The sequence below is a fragment of the Pseudorasbora parva genome, chromosome 8 (assembly GCF_024679245.1).
Source record: "Pseudorasbora parva isolate DD20220531a chromosome 8, ASM2467924v1, whole genome shotgun sequence".
Taxonomy (NCBI): domain Eukaryota; kingdom Metazoa; phylum Chordata; class Actinopteri; order Cypriniformes; family Gobionidae; genus Pseudorasbora; species Pseudorasbora parva.
In genome coordinates this window covers 45,829,820-45,847,935 of record NC_090179.1, presented here as the reverse complement: position 1 = coordinate 45,847,935, position 18,116 = coordinate 45,829,820, and the positions used below count along the sequence as shown (strand labels likewise).

At 39.7% G+C, this 18,116-nt stretch overlaps 2 protein-coding genes across 2 annotated transcripts in view; both read left to right on the top strand.

Annotated features, from left to right (window-relative positions):
* Nucleotides 1-18,116, top strand: part of LOC137084567 (NACHT, LRR and PYD domains-containing protein 12-like) — a gene marked incomplete at its 5' end in the record, with an annotated part of 382,843 nt that overhangs the window by 152,876 nt on the left and 211,851 nt on the right. The gene's annotated exons all lie outside the window — the stretch shown is intronic.
* Nucleotides 9,788-13,223, top strand: LOC137085232 (NLR family CARD domain-containing protein 3-like). The gene is made up of 2 exons (XM_067451792.1): nucleotides 9,788-10,176; nucleotides 11,495-13,223. Exons 1-2 carry the CDS (start codon nucleotides 10,031-10,033, stop codon nucleotides 13,221-13,223), a joined length of 1,875 nt encoding a protein of 624 aa, XP_067307893.1. The 5' UTR covers nucleotides 9,788-10,030.

Here is an 18,116-nt window from a genome sequence, read left to right as displayed (position 1 = left end):
GTTGAACTTTTGCATTTGGATGGCTATAACAGGGCCATTTAGAAAAGAGGCGTGGCAAAATACACTCAAAAGCCTATAAATCCTAAGGGGAAACTCAAAACTTCACGAAAATTATTGGGTATATGTGGCATAACATGTTGAAGACACATGCAAAGTTTTATGGAGATCGGAGTATAGGGGGCGCTATAAGTGTTAAAAAGCTTTGAAAACCATGTATTCCCTATGGTGAATTGCCTGTATTGGCTGTAAATGGTTTTCCATCTTGTTAATCAGGTGGGGTTAAAACAGCCACATAATATGCATATATTATGATAGATCTTCTCATACTGAACAACTTTGCCTCTATAACCAATACTGTCAATCAAATCTTTATTTAAATATTCACAATTATGTTAAAAACCTCGTTTTGCAAACTAGTCCTTGGTTTTTCTTGCCTGATCGGAACCAAACCACAGCAGTATGATTCTCTGGACTCTCCTGATCAATAGTTATCAAAAACATGTTGACCTTTACACTTTGGGTAGCTATAACAGGATCATTTAGAGAATAGGTGTGGTAAAACATGCTCAAAAGCCTATTAATCCTGAACGAAAATTCAAAACTTCACAAAAATAGGTGGTGTGTGTGTGTGTGTGTGTGTGTGTGTGTGTGTGTGTGTGTGTGTGTGTGTGTGTGTGTGTGTGTCTCTGTCTGTCTGTTTGTAATTCGAGCAAACAGCACTTCCAACATGCTACACATGCTAGCAGTGATTAGCTAAGTGTTAAATCAGCTAAAGAACATAGTAAGAACTCTATAAACATTATAGTAACCATCTGTGACAACTAACAACTGCCTAGCAACACCATAACAACCATCAAGAACAACCTAGCAACCACCTAGCAACATGTTTATCATGTTAGCAAAGTAAAATAGTAATTTTGTCGTACTATTGATTAATATTGTTCTATAATTCATATTTAGACTTTATAAAGTCACTACTATAATATTTAAAATCACATTTTGTCAGTTTATCACTTCATTTCACCTGATATCTCTCAAATTCATTCAGTGCTTAAAAACCTTTCATGCAAAAGGCGTCAAATGCTTAAAGACCTTAAATTGCTTGAACCCCGCTAAATGCTGCTCGCAGCTTTAATTATTATTATTATTATTATTATTATTCAGCCGAAAAACGCATCGTGCAGACCAAACTGTAAGGGCTAGAGACTTGAAACTTGGCCAATAGGTAGTACAAAAATCGAGGAGAGGTTATCAAATTATGAGCCAGATTGGCCCATAGGTGGCGCTATAGCAACCAAAAGCGCGAAAGAGCTCATAACTCCTAAACCGTTGCTCCTAAGGGTCAAGTGTCTTATATCATTGGAAAGCTGAGACCATGACGAACAAAACGTATATCTCCGATTTCATTTCCGTCATTAAAAATTTTCCGCCATTTTGAATTTTGTCAAAAACCTACTTTTGCGAACTAGTCCCTGGTTTTTTGACCGATTGGAACCAAACCAGTGCCAAAATGTTGTCTGTAGTCTCAATATTAATATTCATTGAGAAAAAGTTGAAATTTCGATTCACGAAAGATAAGTGGATTCAAAATGGACGCTCAGGGCGGAGCCTATTTTACTAAAAAAACTATAACTCAAAAATGAAATGAGATATCTTCACCAAACTTGGATCACATGTGTATGGGATCATTTTTTGGTCTCGATAAAAAAATCGCGACGATTGACCACTTGGTGGCGCTATAATGTGAAAAAAACATGAAAATAGCTATAACCACACGACCGCTAGTCCGATTGACCTGAAAATTGGTATGCAGTGTCTTGGCCCAAGGTACCATGTATGTCTATGAGGACATTGGCGTATCTCAAAAAATATGGCCGCTATCGGCCAATGAAATTTGAGCACCTATAAGACAAGGGTAACGAAGGCTGATCGGAACAAAACTTGATTGGCATGTTTGACTCATGGCCTTAGAGGTCTGTAAGAATTTTGAAAGAAATCGGCCACTAGTTGGCGCTAACGAGTTTTATGGCTCTGTAATCACGTGGTGTGGCACCCATCCACAAAATATGCATATCACCTGATAGATCTCCTCATGTTGAACAACTTTGCCTCTAGAACTATTGCTGTCAATCATATCATTAATTAAATATTTGCAACTATGTTAAAAACATACTTTTGCAAACTAGTCCCTGGTTTTTTCCCCGATCGGAACCAAACCAATCTAGGACAATTCTCTAGACGCTCTAGATAAATATTCATTGAAAAAAAGTTGAACTTTTGAATTTGGATGACTATAACAGGGTCATTTAAAAAGAGGGGGCCTGGCAAAGCATGCTCAAAAACCTATTAATCCTGAATGAAAACTACAAACTTCACAAAAATAGGTGGGCACGTGCAGAATATTACTCTAAAGAAGCATGAAAAATTTCATGGAGATCGGGCAATATATGCCTCTATAAAAGTGAGAAATGTGATGAGGTACTATTGCTTTAAATGGTGTGTTCCCAAAAATTGCTATAATAAACGGCCACCAGAGGGCAGCAGAAGACCACTCATTGGTTCATTCTGGTCAGTAAGCCAGTTTAGAAAATCATTATAACTACATTGCAAATGACATTTTGACAATGTTGACCAATTAATTTGTTCATACTAGAACGTGGTAAATCACAATAGAATCATAGTAAATCATACTACAATGTGGTAAATTGTGGTAAATCATGGTAAACTATGGTAAATCACTATAGAATCATAGTAAATCATACTAGAACGTGGTAAATCATGGTAAACCATGCCAGAACATGGTAAATCATGTTAAACTATGGTAAACCATGCTAGAATCATGGTAAATCATACTAGAACGTGGTAAATCATAGTAATATATGCTAGAATCATGGTAAATCATTCTAGAACGTGGTAAATCATGGTAAACTATGGTAAATCACAATAGAATCATGGTAAATCATAATAAAACATGGTAAATCATGGTAATATATGCTAGAATCATGGTAAATCATAATACAACGTGGTAAATCATGGTAAACTATGGTAAATCACGGTAAACCATGCTAGAACATGGTAAATCATGGTAAAATATGCTAGAATCATGGTAAATCATAATACACCATGGTAAACTATGGTAAATCACAATAAAATCATGGTAAATCATGGTAAACTATGGTAAATCACAATAGAATCATGGTATATCATTCTAGAACGTGGTAAATCATGGTAAACCATGCTAGAACGTGGTAAATCATGGTAATATATGCTAGAATCATGGTAAATCATAATACAACGTGGTAAATTATGGTAAACTATGGTAAATCACAATAGAATCATGGTACATCATTCTAGAACGTGGTAAATCATGGTAAACTATGGTAAATCACAATAGAATCATAGTAAATCATACTAAAACGTGGTAAATCATGGTAAACCATGCTAGAACATGGTAAAATATGCTAGAATCATGGTAAATCATAATACAACATGGTAAACTATGGTAAATCACAATAAAATCATGGTAAATCATACTAGATTGTGGTAAACTATAGTAAATCACAAAATAATCATGGTTAATCATACTAGAATGTGGTAAATTGTGGTAAACTATGGTAAATCATAATAGAATCATGGTAAATGAAACTGAGCCAATGAATGTTTCTCTGCTGCCACCCTACTGGTTAAATTAGTCATTTTGTTCTATAATTCATATTTAGACTTTGTAAAGTCACTATTATAACATTTAAAAATCACATTTTGTCAGTTTATCACTTCATTTCACCTGATATCTCTCAAATTCATTCAGTGCTTAAAAACCTTTCATGCAAAAGGCGTCAAATGCTTTAAATACCTACTTTTGCGAACTAGTCTCTGGTTTTTTGCCCAATCGGAACCAAACCAGTGCCAAAATGTTCTCTGTAGTCTGAATATCAATATTCATTGAGAAAAGTAGAAATTTCGATTTACGGTTGCTAAGGGGTGGAAAAAGAATGTTGTGGGCGGAGCCTATTTTACTAAAAAGGCTATAACTCAAGAAGGAAATGAGATATCTTCACCAAACTTGGTACACATGTGTATGGGCTCATTTTTTGGTCTCGATAAAAAAATCGCGACGTTTGACCAGTTGGTGGCGCTATAATGTGAAAAAAACAACGACCGCTAGTCCGATTGACCTGAAAATTGGTATGCAGTGTCTTGGCCCAAGTTACTATATAAGTCTATGAGGACATTGGTGTATCTCAAAAAACATGGCCGCCATCAGCCAATTAATTTTGAGCACCTATTAGATGGGGTTAACGGAGGTCGATCGGAACGAAACTCGGTGGGCATGTTTGACTCATGGTCCTAGAGGTCTGTAAGAATTTTGAAAGAAATCGGCCACTAGTTGGCGCTAACCAAAAAGGGAAGCTCAAAAATTCACGAAAATTGTTGGGTATATGTGGCATGACATGCTGATGAAGCATGCAAAGTTTTAAAGAGATCGGACTATAGGTATAACTGTTAAAAAGCTTTAAAAACCATGCATTTCCTATGGTAAATTGCCTATATTGGCTGTGAATGGACTTTTCCATCTATTATTTCAGTGTTTAAAATCTTGCTAAATAAAACTTAATGTCTTTAATGCCTATGTGCTTTAAAGGCCTTAAAGGCTTGAACCCCGCTAAATGCTGCTTGCAGCTTTAATTATTATTATTATTATTATTATTATTATTATTATTCTGCCGTAAAACTCATCGTGCAGACCAAACCGTAAATGCTAGAGACTTCAAACTTTGTCAATAGGTAGTCCAAAAATCGAGGAGAGGTTATCAAATTATGAGCCAGATTGGCCAATAGGTGGCGCTACAGCAACCAAAAACGCGAAATGGCTCATAACTCTTATACCGTTCCTCCTAAGGGTCAAGTGTCTTATATCATTGGAAAGCTGAGACCATGACGAACAAAACGTATATCTCCGATTTCATTTCCGGTATGCAAATTTTTCCGCCATTTTGAATTTTGTCAAAAACCTACTTTTGCGAACTAGTCCCTGGTTTTTTGACATATCGGAACCAAACCAGTGCCAAAATGTTCTCTCTAGTCTGAATATCAATAATTATCAAAAAAAAGTTGAAATTTTGACTCATGAACGAAAAGGGGCGTGGAAATGTACATTTAAGGCGGAGCCTATTTTACTAAAGAGGCTATAACTCCAGCAAGAAATGAGATATCTTCACCAAACTTGGTAAACATGTGTATGGGCTCAGTCTTTGGTCACTATAAAAAAATCGCGACGATTGGCCACTTGGTGGCGCTATAACATGGAAAAAACACAAAAAGGGCTATAACCACGCGACCGCTAGTCCGATTGACTTGAAAATTGGTATGTGGTGTCTTGGCCCAAGGTACCATGTCTGTCTATGAGAACATTGGCGTATCTCAAAAAACATGGCCGCCATCGGCCAATGAAATTTGAGCACCTATTAGACAGGGTTAACGGAGTTCGATCGGAACGAAACTCAGTAGGCATGTTTGACTCATGGTCCTAGAGGTCTGTAAGAATTTTGAAAGAAATCGGCCACTAGTTGGCGCTAACGAGTTTTATGGCTCTGCAATCACGTGGTGTTGCACACATCGGCAAAATATGCATATCATATGATAGATCTCCTCATGTTGAACAACTTTGCCTCTAGAACAATTTCTGTTAATCAAATCGTTAAATAAATATTTGCAATAATGTTAAAAACCTACTTTTGCGAACTAGTCCCTGGTTTTTTGCCCAATCAGAACCAAACTAGTCTAGGACAATTCTCTGGACTCTCTAGATCAATAATTATCAAAAAAAGTTGATTTTTTGCATTTGTATGGCTATAGCAGGGCCATTTAGAAAAGAGGTGTGGCAAAAATACACTCAAAAGCCTATAAATCCTAAGGAGAAACTCAAAACTTCACGAAAATTGTTGGGTATATGTGACATAACATGTTGAAGACACATGCAAAGTTTTATGGAGATCGGAGTATAGGGGGCGCTATAAGTGTTAAAAAGCTTTGAAAACCATGTATTCCCTATGGTGAATCTCTGTAATCAGGTGGGGTTAAAACAGCCACATAATATGCATATATTATGATAGATCTTCTCATACTGAACAACTTTGCCTCTATAACCAATACTGTCAATCAAATCTTTATTTAAATATTCACAATTATGTTAAAAACCTCTAGTCCTAGGTTTTTTGCCTGATCGGAACCAAACCACAGCAGTATGATTCTCTGCACTCTCCTGATCAATTCATATTTAGACTTTATAAAGTCACTATTATAATATTTAAAATCACATTTTGTCAGTTTATCACTTCATTTCACCTGATATCTCTAAAATTCATTCAGTGCTTAAAAACCTTTCATGCAAAAGGTGTCAAATGCTTAAAGACCTTAAATGGCTTGAACCCCGCTAAATGCTGCTCGCAGCTTTAATTTTTATTATTATCATTAATAATTCACTTATTTTTTATCTTTATGTTCAAACAGTGTCACAGTAAACACAGCAGATGAAGTTCTTCAGAAGCTGCTGCCTGTGGTTACAGCAACTAGATCAGCTGTGTAAGTAACACTGAGAACAATCATCTCTGTCTGTGTGTGTTTCGCCCGAGCATGTTCAGTCAGTGTTTGTCTGAGTCTGTCGGTCAGTGTGAACGTGTTCAGTCAGTGTTTGTCTGTGTCTGTCGGTCAGTGTGAACGTGTTCAGTCAGTGTTTGTCTGAGTCTGTCGGTCAGTGTGAACGTGTTCAGTCAGTGTTTGTCTGAGTCTGTCGGTCAGTGTGAACGTGTTCAGTCAGTGTTTGTCGGTGTCTGTCGGTCAGTGTGAACGTGTTCAGTCAGTGTTTGTCTGTGTCTGTCGGTCAGTGTGAACGTGTTCAGTCAGTGTTTGTCTGTGTCTGTCGGTCAGTGTGAACGTGTTCAGTCTGTGTTTGTCTGAGTCTGTCGGTCAGTGTGAACGTGTTTGTCTGTGTCTGTCGGTCAGTGTGAACGTGTTCAGTCAGTGTTTGTCTGTGTCTGTCGGTCAGTGTGAATGTGTTCAGTCAGTGTTTGTCTGAGTCTGTCGGTCAGTGTGAACGTGTTCAGTCTGTGTTTGTCTGAGTCTGTCGGTCAGTGTGAATGTGTTCAGTCAGTGTTTGTCTGAGTCTGTCGGTCAGTGTGAACGTGTTCAGTCAGTGTTTGTCTGTGTCTGTCGGGCAGTGTGAACGTGTTCAGTCAGTGTTTGTCGGTGTCTGTCGGTCAGTGTGAACGTGTTCAGTCAGTGTTTGTCTGTGTCTGTCAGTCAGTGTGAACGTGTTCAGTCAGTGTTTGTCTGTGTCTGTCGGTCAGTGTGAACGTGTTCAGTCAGTGTTTGTCTGAGTCTGTCGGTCAGTGTGAACGTGTTCAGTCAGTGTTTGTCTGTGTCTGTCGGTCAGTGTGAACGTGTTCAGTCAGTGTTTGTCTGTGTCTGTCGGTCAGTGTGAACGTGTTCAGTCAGTGTTTGTCTGAGTCTGTCGGTCAGTGTGAACGTGTTCAGTCAGTGTTTGTCTGTGTCTGTCGGGCAGTGTGAACGTGTTCAGTCAGTGTTTGTCTGTGTCTGTCGGTCAGTGTGAACGTGTTCAGTCAGTGTTTGTCTGAGTCTGTCGGTCAGTGTGAACGTGTTCAGTCAGTGTTTGTCTGAGTCTGTCGGTCAGTGTGAATGTGTTCAGTCAGTGTTTGTCTGTGTCTGTCGGTCAGTGTGAACGTGTTCAGTCAGTGTTTGTCTGTGTCTGTCGGTCAGTGTGAACGTGTTCAGTCAGTGTTTGTCTGAGTCTGTCGGTCAGTGTGAACGTGTTCAGTCAGTGTTTGTCTGTGTCTGTCGGTCAGTGTGAACGTGTTCAGTCAGTGTTTGTCTGTGTCTGTCGGTCAGTGTGAACGTGTTCAGTCTGTGTTTGTCTGAGTCTGTCGGTCAGTGTGAACGTGTTTGTCTGTGTCTGTCGGTCAGTGTGAACGTGTTCAGTCAGTGTTTGTCTGTGTCTGTCGGTCAGTGTGAATGTGTTCAGTCAGTGTTTGTCTGAGTCTGTCGGTCAGTGTGAACGTGTTCAGTCTGTGTTTGTCTGAGTCTGTCGGTCAGTGTGAATGTGTTCAGTCAGTGTTTGTCTGAGTCTGTCGGTCAGTGTGAACGTGTTCAGTCAGTGTTTGTCTGTGTCTGTCGGGCAGTGTGAACGTGTTCAGTCAGTGTTTGTCGGTGTCTGTCGGTCAGTGTGAACGTGTTCAGTCTGTGTTTGTCTGAGTCTGTCGGTCAGTGTGAATGTGTTCAGTCAGTGTTTGTCTGAGTCTGTCGGTCAGTGTGAACGTGTTCAGTCAGTGTTTGTCCGTGTCTGTCGGTCAGTGTGAACGTGTTCAGTCAGTGTTTGTCTGTGTCTGTCGGTCAGTGTGAACGTGTTCAGTCAGTGTTTGTCTGTGTCTGTCAGTCAGTGTGAACGTGTTCAGTCAGTGTTTGTCTGTGTCTCTCGGTCAGTGTGAACGTGTTCAGTCAGTGTTTGTCTGTGTCTGTCGGTCAGTGTGAACGTGTTCGGTCAGTGTTTGTCTGTGTCTGTCGGGCAGTGTGAACGTGTTCAGTCAGTGTTTGTCTGTGTCTGTCGGTCAGTGTGAACGTGTTCAGTCAGTGTTTGTCTGTGTCTGTCGGTCAGTGTGAACGTGTTAAGTCAGTGTTTGTCTGTGTCTGTCGGTCAGTGTGAACGTGTTCAGTCAGTGTTTGTCTGTGTCTGTCGGGTCAGTGTGAACGTGTTCAGTCAGTGTTTGTCTGTGTCTGTCGGTCAGTGTGAACGTGTTCAGTCAGTGTTTGTCTGTGTCTGTCGGTCAGTGTGAACGTGTTCAGTCAGTGTTTGTCTGTGTCTGTCGGTCAGTGTGAACGTTTTCAGTCAGTGTTTGTCTGTGTCTGTCGGTCAGTGTGAACGTGTTCAGTCAGTGTTTGTCTGTGTCTGTCGGTCAGTGTGAACGTGTTCAGTCAGTGTTTGTCTGTGTCTGTCGGGTCAGTGTGAACGTGTTCAGTCAGTGTTTGTCTGTGTCTGTCTGTCGGTCAGTCTGAGCATTTTCCATTCAATTCTAAATCCAACGGTCAGTTGTTTTGTCGGTGTTTGTCCGTGAGTAAGTTAGGCCAAATGACTGAGTCACATGATCCATTATTCACACATTTCAGATGTGTTCAGATGAATTATGAAGGATGTTTAATTTAATTTAGTGTGTGATGTTTTTTCATTCAGAGTCAGTGTAGGAGATCAAACTCATCAGGTTCTCCTGCAGCTTCATCATGGCCGATCCACAAGGATTCACCGATGGAGATTTCCAACACTGGTACTTTCAACAAACACTGTTTATCACAAAAATATCAGTTCTATTAAATAAAATGATTATAAAGTTTCCTCAAAGTGATTTGATCAAAGATGAATATGTTTATATTAATATGGTTCCTCTCATAAAGAATGATCGCAGTAATCTAAAGGATTAAACTGAATCTGTTCTCTGTTCCAGTTCAGTCCAGCAGAAGAGCTCAAACCCAGAGTCCAGCTGTGTGTCTATGAAGAGTGACCGGTCTATGGATCCGCCAACAAATTTTAAGAGTGGAGACAAACGGCCTGATCTCAGGTATATCATCTCTATAAAAGTTAGGCTTATATTATGAATTATTTGACTTAGAAGCTAAATGTATCAGTCCGTCAGTCCGTCTAATATTAGCAATGATATCAAGTAAATGTTAGCTGAGATTTTTCTACCTTTAATAGAATACATGTAAAAGTGAGCTGATTTTTCTAACCACTGGTACAGATTTGTTGAAGGCTTCACAGTGTCTGTCAGAGCAGGGATGTTTCACAGCAAGAGCACCGTTACTAGAGTACAGTAATGTGGTTTATCTGTAAAGCTCAGCCAAACATTGCTCTCTTAAGTCTGTGAGCCTTTGTCCTTCCTTTGTGCCGTTGAATTGTCATGTGATCGTGCTGATCTTTCCTAAAACGGAAGTTTCCAGTAAAAGTGCACAACATGTATAAGTCTGTATGCTTTTTATTTTACTTAGTTATAAAACCAGTTCAGTCCAACAGAAGAGATCAAGACCAGAGTCCAGCTGTGTGTCTATGAAGAGTGACGGGTCTATGGATCACCCAATAGTGTTTAAGAATGGAGACACACGGCCTGATCTCAGGTATATCATCTCTATAATAGTTATTATAACAATGTTCAAAGTATGGTGAAGGAAGGAGACTGGGTCGGCTTGCTGGGACTTATTTATAATTCTCTCTCAATTCACAAATAAGGTGCACTGTACGCGCTTTCAAACTCAAGTTCAGTCTCAGTCTCTGTATAACGATAACAGGTGTGCTCTCCAGAGCTTCCTCTCCCACATCCACACGAGTCCACAGCTTCTCTCTCTCCAGCTTCCCGTTTCCATCAAGCTTTATCCAGTCTCCCCACGCCAATTACTGCAACGAGACACAAGTGAATGTAATCCTGCACTTGACCCACGTACCGCTCGTCCCCTGTCTCTTCTCTCCCGTTGCCGACCTCGCTGAATCACGTCTCCCTTGCCACAGTTATGCTTATAGTACTAGATATTGTTGAAGTTGTTATTAATATACAGCAGTGTAATGAGTTTAGATCCTGTAAGTTTCAGTCTATTAATGATGATCATTGTGCTCTTGTGTAAAGTTATATGTATTGTATAGGCAGGCAAGGTCAAGGCAGTTTTATTTGTATAGCACATTTTATACACAATGGCAATTCAAAGTGCTTTACATAAAAAATGTATAATGATAACATATGCCCAAGAAATAAGAATATTGTGTAAGAATTAAAATAAAGCAAGGAAAATTAAAATAGTTGTAGAGAGAGAGAGAGAGAGAGAGAGAGAGAGAGAGAGAGAGAGAGAGAGAGAGAGAGAGAGAGAGAGAGAGAGAGAGAGAGAGAGATAATCAACAGATGCATAATACATAGAAATATACAGTTGCAAAGAGAATGAACAAGAATATAATGATGATAAAGATATGAAATAACAATAACCAAAGATAAGAACAAAGGTAAATAAAACCGTTATACAAAGAATAAAACGATGGTGCATAGATAATACATTCACACACTGTAAAAGCTGTTGGTCTGTTACTCAGTTAATGACACAATTACATCAATATCAGTGTGTCTGATTCTTTACCCTCTTCATTCTGATTTAAGGGCAAATCTTCAATCCAGACCAGTTAAAAACAAAACTGTGTTCACGCCTGAGATTCAACCACAAGACTTTAATGAAAGCATGTGTCCTGGTTTCAGGTAAAATGTGGGACTTTTGTTTAATTTTAGGAGCTGCAATGACATCACACATCACTCAAACACATGATTAATGATTGAAACATTTCAGAAACCGTATGATGTTCTGTGTCCCATAATACAGCAAACAAATCATCCATTTTGTGATCTATGGCTCTTTACTTCTCTAACTTGTGTAATAATGTGGTATTTTAATCTTACAGTCATGACTCTAAACCTGCTGAAGTCCTCGACACATTGAGATCAAATCTGAGGAAGAAGTTTGAGCGTTTGTGTGAGGGAATATCAAAGCAGGGAAACCCAACACTCCTGAATGAGATCTACACAGAGCTCTACATCACAGAGAGTGAAAGTGGAGAGATCAATAATGAGCATGAGGTGAGACAGATTGAGACACAGTCCAGGAGAGCAGAAACAGAGGACACAGCGATCAAATGCAGTGACATCTTTAGACCTTTAGCTGGACAAGACAAACCCATCAGAACTGTGCTGACAAAGGGAGTCGCTGGCATTGGAAAAACAGTCTCTGTGCAGAAGTTCATCCTGGACTGGGCTGAAGGGAAACAGAATCAGGACGTCCAGCTCATATTTCCACTTCCTTTCAGAGAGCTCAACTTGATGAAGGACAAAACACTCAGTCTTTCAGATCTTCTTCATGTCTTTTTCCCTGAAACCAAAGAAATGGAAATATCCAGTGATCAGTATAAAGTGTTGTTCATCTTTGATGGTCTGGATGAGTGTCGTCTGTCTCTGGATTTTCAGAGCGATGTGAGGTTGTGTGATGTGACTGAATCGGCCTCAGTGGACGAGCTGCTGACGAACCTCATTGCGGGGAATCTGCTTCCCTCGGCTCTCATCTGGATCACCTCCAGACCCGCAGCAGCTGATCTCGTCCCCTATGAGTGTGTCCATCGAGTGACAGAGGTACGAGGCTTCAGTGACCCACAGAAGGAGGAATACTTCAGGAAGAGAATCAGTGATCAGAGTCTGGCCGACAGGATTATCTCACACCTGAAGTCATCAAGGAGCCTCTTTATTATGTGTCACATCCCAGTTTTCTGCTGGATCTCAGCCACTGTTCTGGAGAAGATGATGAGTGAAGCAGAGACTGGAGAGATTCCCAAGACTCTCACTCAAATGTACACACACTTCCTGATCCTTCAGACCAACATCAAACATGAGAAGGACTATGAGAAGAAAGTGAAAGATGAAGACATGATTGTCAAACTGGGGAAACTGGCGTATCGGCAGCTTGTGAAAGGAAACCTGATCTTCTATGAGGAAGACCTGAGAGAGTGTGGCATTGATGTGACAGAAGCATCAGTGTACTCAGGATTGTGCACTCAGATCTTCAGAGAGGAGTTGGGCTTGTATCAGGGGAAAGTCTTCTGCTTTGTTCATCTGAGCCTTCAGGAACATCTAGCGGCTCTATATGTGCATCTCTCCTTTATAAACAAGAACATCAATGTGTTTGACCAGATCACCAAACCAACTAAGGGAGCGAAAGCTTCACTATCTGATCTCCATCAGAGAGCTGTGGATGAGGCTTTAGACAGTAAAAATGGCCATCTGGACCTTTTCCTTCGTTTCCTTCTGGGTCTGTCAGTGAAGTCTAATCAGAGTCTCTTACAAGAACTAAAGACACAGACAGGAAACAGCTCTCACAACAATAAGAAAACAGTCGACTATATTAAAGAAAAGATCAGTGAGAATCCCTCTCCAGATAAATACATCAATCTGTTTCACTGTCTGAATGAACTGGGTGATCTTTCACTGGTGAACGAAGCTCAACCTCATATGAGCCGTGGATTACGTGCTGTGAAACTCTCCTCATCTCAGTGGTCAGCTTTAGTTTTTGTGTTGTTGTCCTCAGAGGAGACGATGCAGATGTTTGACCTGAGCGGATTAATTGGATACGGAAATGTTCAGTAAGTAACACTGAGTTCAATCATTACAGTCTAAAACATTATGACCAAAGAGAAACACAGAGATCAGAGGTGTTTAAATCACGGGGCACAGATTGATTTCTGGGATATTGTTCATAATTTGCGGGTGTTTCTCAAACGGAGGCTGTGTCCTAGTAAGGCTGCAGATCTCGACGGCCACGTCATCAAGCGCCTCTGAAGGCCGTCTCAGTTTGAAGGATCCTTCGTTTCGCATCTTTAATTCAGCTCAATCACCCACAATCCTTTGCACACATTCACATTCATGAAAAAGACCTGCTGGAGAACGAGTCGGCCCTGAGCTTATCTGAGTTCATTATGAAATGTAAGACACAAATAATGTTTCCAGAGATGAAGGCACGTTATCTTTTAGTTTTGGTGTAAATGAATCACTCGACACTAAACTGCCAATAATGTGAGCCACTGGAGACACAGACGGCTGTCGTTCACTGTATTGCATTCATAGAAAAGCCAGTTAATATAAAGATTTTTAATAGTCAGCTTTATTTATATAGTGTTTTTACAATGACGATTGTTTCAAAGCAGCTTCACCGTGTTAAACAGGAAAATATTGCAACCAAATTTGATTGGGCTGTACAGTCGCTCTGGAGAAAACGGTGATGTTATCTCGGCCTGTCACGATAACACATTTTGCTGAACAAGAAATTTGCCAAGAAATTATTGCAATAAACGAAAATATTTTTGTTCTGAGAATTTTCATCCAAAATAATGATAATGGCGTCAGGGCCGTTTCTAGCCTTTCTGGCACCCTAGGCGAGATTCATATGTTGCATCCCCCCACCCCCCCCCCCCCCCCCCCACCCCTTTTTTTTTTTTTTTGCATATTAAGGGCGGCCCGGTTCACCAAACCCACGGTTCGGTTCGGATCACGGTTTTAGGCTTACGGTTTTCAGTTCTGTATGGTTCTTGTTGTTGTTTTTTCTTTTAATCGCTAACACTCCAGAAATTTACTTCATCATATGATATTATCCACAATTTAGGATACAGTTTTAAAAAAATGGTTATATCATGTAATCATGCACAAACTGAACTTGACTTGACCATCTCTGAGGAAAGCTAGGTGAGATTTTAGGTGAGACAGCAAGAGAGAAGACATTGATGACATGCTTTTCATTTATTTGGTCAAAAAGGAGAATGTTTATTGCTATCTCTACAGGAACGTATGAGCCTTTAGCACACACAGATTGAACTGAAGAATTAACTTGCATTTATCAAACTGCCAACTTCAGTGTAGCTTTAAGCCTTGTTTAAACTCCACACGAGACCCCATTTCGCTTGGCGGTGTGCACGGCAAATTTTGTAACTGCGTGCGGCTCCGCAACCGAAGAAGCTCGAGTTCCAGCGAATCTGGCCGAGCATGACGTCTCATCACGCCGGAACCCAGTCTGCGTGTTTAGTATACACACATCCGGCAAAAACACTGAAGTAAAGCAGCACCACCATTACTGCGTGCCTTGCTGCTGAGTTTTGGCCACTGCCTGACATCATATACCCAATGTTCCCTTTCACCAGACATTTCATTTCATGAGCAGGATCCGCTTTCATTGAAATGTCACTAGAGGGCGCCGGCTCTGTCACACTGTCACACTTCACAGGCACACAGTAATGGCGGCAGGCAAAGGCGGCAGCAAGATGGCGGCGCCCATAGAGTTCACGGCGGATGTGTGTATAAACACCTGTCACTACTCGATCCGTACCAGACACACGATTTGTTCTGCGCACGCGCGAAAACGTACTTTTGACGTCACTTCCTGTCATCGCCAAAGTTTTTTGCGACAACGGTGTCACTTTTAAAAAATATATATTGTTATATATTTTTTATTGAACAAATACAAAAGCAAACAGCCACAGTTCAAAAAGGATTCAACAACAACAACACAAATATAAACAATAGACCGAGGCAGCAAAATGAATTAAACAAACAAATACATAATTAAATAATAACAAAGAACACTATATATATAAAATGAAACTATAAAAAAAAAGCACACAAAAAAACAACAACAACAAAATTGAGCAAGGGGTGACGTGCAGTTTATAGTAGCCTAAATTCAAGAGAGTGAGACAGTGAAAAATATGCCAATGCCTTTTTTCCCTTTTTACATTATAAAAAGGCATATATACTTCTTGCACCGCATAGAGGACTTTAAAGCTTTGGCATTGCTGGAAGAAAGACAGTATCTAAATTACATTTCAGAATCTTTACAACAAAAAAATAAAGACAGTTTAACAGACAAAAAAATGCACTTGTGTATAAAAAAAAATGTAGCTAGAAAAATAAATAGATTTATAAGAAAAAAAAAACTTGTCTTCAAGACTATTGTCAGAGTTATACAAAAAAATACAAATGGGACATCCTTAAACTCCAAATAAAAATTGTCTAAGAGAGAAAAACATACAAACAAACGAATCCCCCCCCCCCCCCCCAAAAAAAAAAGTCACTACATGAAAACAATCCCAAAAAGGTGAGGGACAGACTCATCTTCCACTCCACAAAAGGAGCAAAGGCGATCCATCCAGGAAACATTTTTTTGGATATAAATAAATTGTCCCGTGTGTTTCTTAAATGCAGACATATGTATTCTTTATATTGTAGACAAGTATGTTGAAGTAGAAAAAAATGAACTTTCATTTAAAAAATGAAATATTGAATGCAAACAAAAACATGTGAATTTCCCAAATGGGGTCAAGCAAGTCTAACTATTTAATCAATGTAATTAGTGCCACATAATAATAACCTTGGAATATACTAAGGAGAGTAAAGAGCTGGATGATGTCTTAAATTTTATTTGTATGATGAGTAAATATTATTTTGACAAAGCAAGATAGGCCTACCTACCTTAATTTCAAACCTACAAAGTATTTGCTTATGATTAATGTTATGTTTAAATCCAGGTAAGCATGAGGACAAGACATTTCCCAATTCTCAAAGTTTTATTCAGTCCATAAGCAGGACAAACAAACCAACAGTGCCAGATGGTTACGTTGACAGCAGGTGCAACAACTCTTCCATTCTAACGCCCGTTTCACACACACTCCGTCTGCAGTGTGTGTGTGGTGTGTATTTTTTCCGTACCCATGTTAACGGATGACAGCGTTCACACTGCACGCGGATGCGGTCCGTCAGTCCGTTCCCGGTGCGTTGCGTCTGCAGCAGTGCACGGATCGTTTTCGTACCGAGTCTATTTTTTGCTGCGTTGTGTTGCTGCATTAAAGTGATAGAAACATTGTTCTGCATTAAAATAAACATGTACTGACGCGAAAATCTAGTATTCACCACAGATGCATATCATTTATAAAATATACTCTTGTTTCAAAGTCAACACATGGCTTTTTTTTCTCAAGTAAAGCAACAAACGACGCCTTACCTGGCATTTAGTGTAAAAAAAGTGCCATAATGGAGAGGCACTCGTATCTTTCTTGGAGGTGAAAAGCAAAGTTCTTTTGAGCTGCAGATTTCTTTTAAAAGGGTGTAAAAAACGAAAGAAAAGACGAGAGTCGGCTGTTTTGAGATAGACTATGGTAAGTTTCTAATTTAAAAGTTTGTGATTTAAGGCTATAACCTATGTTAAATGTTTTGCCCCTTGTGTGAGCTAAATCGTAAGTTATAAACATGAATAAATGAATTTAATTAAATTGTGTTTAAATGTAGTAGGCTACCTAACCTGACTTCTATTAAAGAGTAAACAAAGATAGGCTAATTGGAATTCTGACGAGCATGTTCAGTAAAAATTTTGGATTTTAAATAAAAAATAATGAATAAATGCTGTGTTTGTGGTGTGCAACAGCGGATCAGTTGCGGGACTGCAAACGCAGCATAAGTGAAAGCACAACAGGGTGTGGGGCTCCTGCAACGCACACGCAACGCAACACGCACCGCACACACGCACTGTAGACGGAGTATGTGTATGTGAGACGGGCGTTACCATACCCTTTTTATAGGTAACAACATGTGAACTATAGCGCCATCTCCTGACAAATACACAAAACACAACAATTAACATTTATTATCAACTCTTCAAAAATCACATATTCATTGTTCTTTATTGTTTATTTTGTATTGATTTATAGTTATGCAATAAATAAAAAACTATCGCGGTACGGATCGAGTGGTAGTAATTCAAATAACTGCCGTAAATTGCTTTGCCATGTCAACAGGAAGTAGAAACATTTTCGCGCATGCGCAGACAAATCGTGTTTGCGGTACGGATCGAGTAGTGACAACACCTTCCCAAACGGATGAGGCGCAGGCACAGTCAGCGAGAGAGACGAGGAAAACAAACAAGAATGCAAATGGAAATTATCACGGCCGAAAAAATGATCGAGCTCATTTATTTTTATTGTGCGATTTATTGACTATTGCGACAGGCCTAATGTTATCAGCTCATTTCACACCGTAGAGTTGTGGCTGACCATTATTCACCTCTGATATTAATTATTAGGGCCAAGCACCGAAGGTGCGGGAGGCACCTATTGAAAATCGTTAGTGTTCCTATTATTAGGGGCCAAGCACCGAAGGTGCGGAGGCACCTATTGAAATTGTTAGTGTTATTTATTCTTATTATTCTGCTTCTTCTTCTTCTTCTTCTTTTTCTTCCGCCATAGGAGTCTCTTGCAGCCCATAGAACCGTATGGTAAAAAGTTGTGAAATTTGGCACACTCATAGAGGCCAGTCTGAGCTGTCACTATAGCAAATTTGGTGCCTCTAACTCAATCCCTCTAGCGCCACCACACCTGTCCAAAGTTTCACTCATATTTATGCTTATAACTTTTGACCCCTAAGGGCTAGAAACAAATTATTTTTTCATCGGATTCCTTGGCTCAAGCCGATTCGATTTCACCCTATGATGTCATTTTCCGG